This window comes from Parasteatoda tepidariorum, chromosome 8 (assembly GCF_043381705.1).
Source record: "Parasteatoda tepidariorum isolate YZ-2023 chromosome 8, CAS_Ptep_4.0, whole genome shotgun sequence".
Lineage (NCBI taxonomy): Eukaryota > Metazoa > Arthropoda > Arachnida > Araneae > Theridiidae > Parasteatoda > Parasteatoda tepidariorum.
The window spans coordinates 19,350,188-19,352,469 of NC_092211.1; the positions used below are offsets into that span (position 1 = coordinate 19,350,188).

The following is a 2,282-nucleotide window of genomic DNA, read 5'->3' on the forward strand; positions in this document are numbered from 1 at the left end:
GATAAACCAATATATATATATACACGCAGCGTTGCACAACAAAGACTGACTTATACTAGAAATTCTAAAAAAAAATAATAAAATAGTTTTGAAGGAATAATAAACAGTTAATTAAGAATTCCGGGACTTTTCCCTTCAAGACAATTTCTCGTGGGCCGCTGCCCGGAAGTTGCCAAGACTTGGCGAAGATCTAGTGGCCAAAATTTTGCCACAGATCACGATACGGATATCTCTGCGAAATTTTTTACAGTAAGTCCAAACCGGTCTGTGCTGATTGATAGTGATTATCAGAATATGTCAATTGTTATCAGAATAAAAATTATATTACAACATATTACATAAAATATTAAATAAAGTTTCTGAAATATAAAAAAGTAACTTACCGAATAGTGCGATTAGAAATAAAAAGTAGAGTTTCATTCTAAAAATGTTCACTTCGATAAAACTTTTCGCACTCAAAAGCAAAATTCAAATTAAGTGATTTCGCACACACAGAAGCAAAATAAAATTAAGCATGTTAGTAATAATCATTAATAATCGACACAGATTTCGCCTGTTTTTTACGGTTTATTCTATTTAAGGCATTCAAAACCTCAAGAATGATAAGAGCAAAAAATATCGTCTGAAAAAAAAAATTATCCGAACAGACGAGAAGTTAACTCTTCAAACGACCTCAAGGATACGATGCTTTGTTTTGAATCCGTTCCAAGTTTCACTTTCCTAAGGTTTACGCAGACGATTGCATCACGTGGTTGATGATTCAATGTCATAATTTGTTTCCAAGTGTCTGATTCTGCTGTAGAACTCTTATCAATGACTTCCTACCGATTTCATTGCACGTAACTTAAAAACTTGTTTATTCTATTTAACAGTGTTTCAATGTTAAATTTAGCTTCGAGTAACCTATATTCAAGGGGCAAAACATTAATGTAAAATCCATGTTTCAATATTTTTTTCACTAAAGATTCATCGAACTAAAAATTCGAACGATGAATATCCGCCATTTAAACTTTCAAATAAGTTTAGAAATTTAAAAATATATAAAATTTAATCATATATAACTCCAAACATTATATGAAATTCTTTACGATTTTTATACTTTGTATGCATTTTATTATTACTATTATTATTAGGCTTGTGAGAGTTAATATCTTTAAAAAAAATATTTTAAAGGAGAGAAAATTAAACTTATTGAGTTGTTATGCCATCTTCAGTCAGAACAAGAATTTATGTTAAAAACCAAAGTAAGTATTAAGTTGAAAAAAATTGAAAGTTAAAAGTTTCAATAAATAAAGAAAGGCTGTGAAATGTGATCGTTAATTAATGGTTAGTGGAAGTGCAAAGATAACTAGCGAAGGTTCTTCTAGGTCAAGAAGAAATTAGTAAATTAAAGGTAAAAGAGGTCAGAAAATTTAAGATATTAATCAAAAGAGGATAGGTGCGATTAACTGAAATTACATCTCAGTATCTGAAGGTAAATTACGAAAAAAAAAACATTGTTACCATTTTACAATGGTACTGTTTATTTTAAGCATAGCATACCCCTAAGACACCACTTTTATATGGTGAGGGGGGGGGATTTATTCAGAGAATGTAATTTTTTTTATTCTCTGAAAAAAAAGTTTCAGAGTATGCGCGAAATTAACTTTTTTTCCTTAATTTTCTTCGTTTATTTCCTTTTTTTTAAATTTTATTCATTTTTTTTCAATTTATTTGAATTTTATGTGTTTCTAAAAAAATAAAAAAAAAATAGTTGGGCAAGGTCTACATTTTTTTTGCGGCTTTTCACTTGTGCCCGTCAAACCGAAAAGTATCTTAATTATTTAAATTGGCGAGCTTTTAAATGAACACTTTATTTTTTAAGGAAACCTTTATTAAACATGAGAATCTGAGACGGGATGAAAAATCAAATAATGATAATGATTAATTGAGCGAACCGGGTTCGAATCCCAGTCGATATGAATTCCGCATCCGGCTTGCACCAACGACAGTGCTGACGTGAAATATTCTCAGTGGTACACTGATCATGGGTTAGAGTCCCTTTGCTGTCAGGCTAACCGTGGGAGGTTCTCGTGGTCATCCTCCCAATGTAACGCAAATGCGGGTTGGTTCCATCAAAAAGTCCTTCACGAAGGCAGATTTCTCCCAATACTCGATCCAGGAGTTCCCTTGTCTTCTGTATTGGGTTCAAATTTACAAGGCTACGGAGTTGAACATTAGTAGTCGTAAACCCATAAAATTGGGTCAGCTGTTCAACGACGGTTATAAAATAAAGTAAAATG

The 2,282-nt window shown here is 31.6% G+C and overlaps 1 protein-coding gene across 1 annotated transcript in view; it reads right to left on the reverse strand.

Annotated features, from left to right (window-relative positions):
- The window catches only part of LOC107449262 (uncharacterized), a 10,107-nt gene extending 9,357 nt beyond the window's left edge, over window positions 1–750 (reverse strand). Inside the window, exon 1 of the mRNA XM_043052406.2 lies at window positions 384–750. Within this exon, the coding sequence (XP_042908340.1) occupies window positions 384–420 (37 nt within the window). The 5' untranslated portion in view covers window positions 421–750. The remainder of the gene's footprint in view (window positions 1–383) is intronic.
- Between the last annotated feature and the right edge of the window lie 1,532 nt (window positions 751–2,282).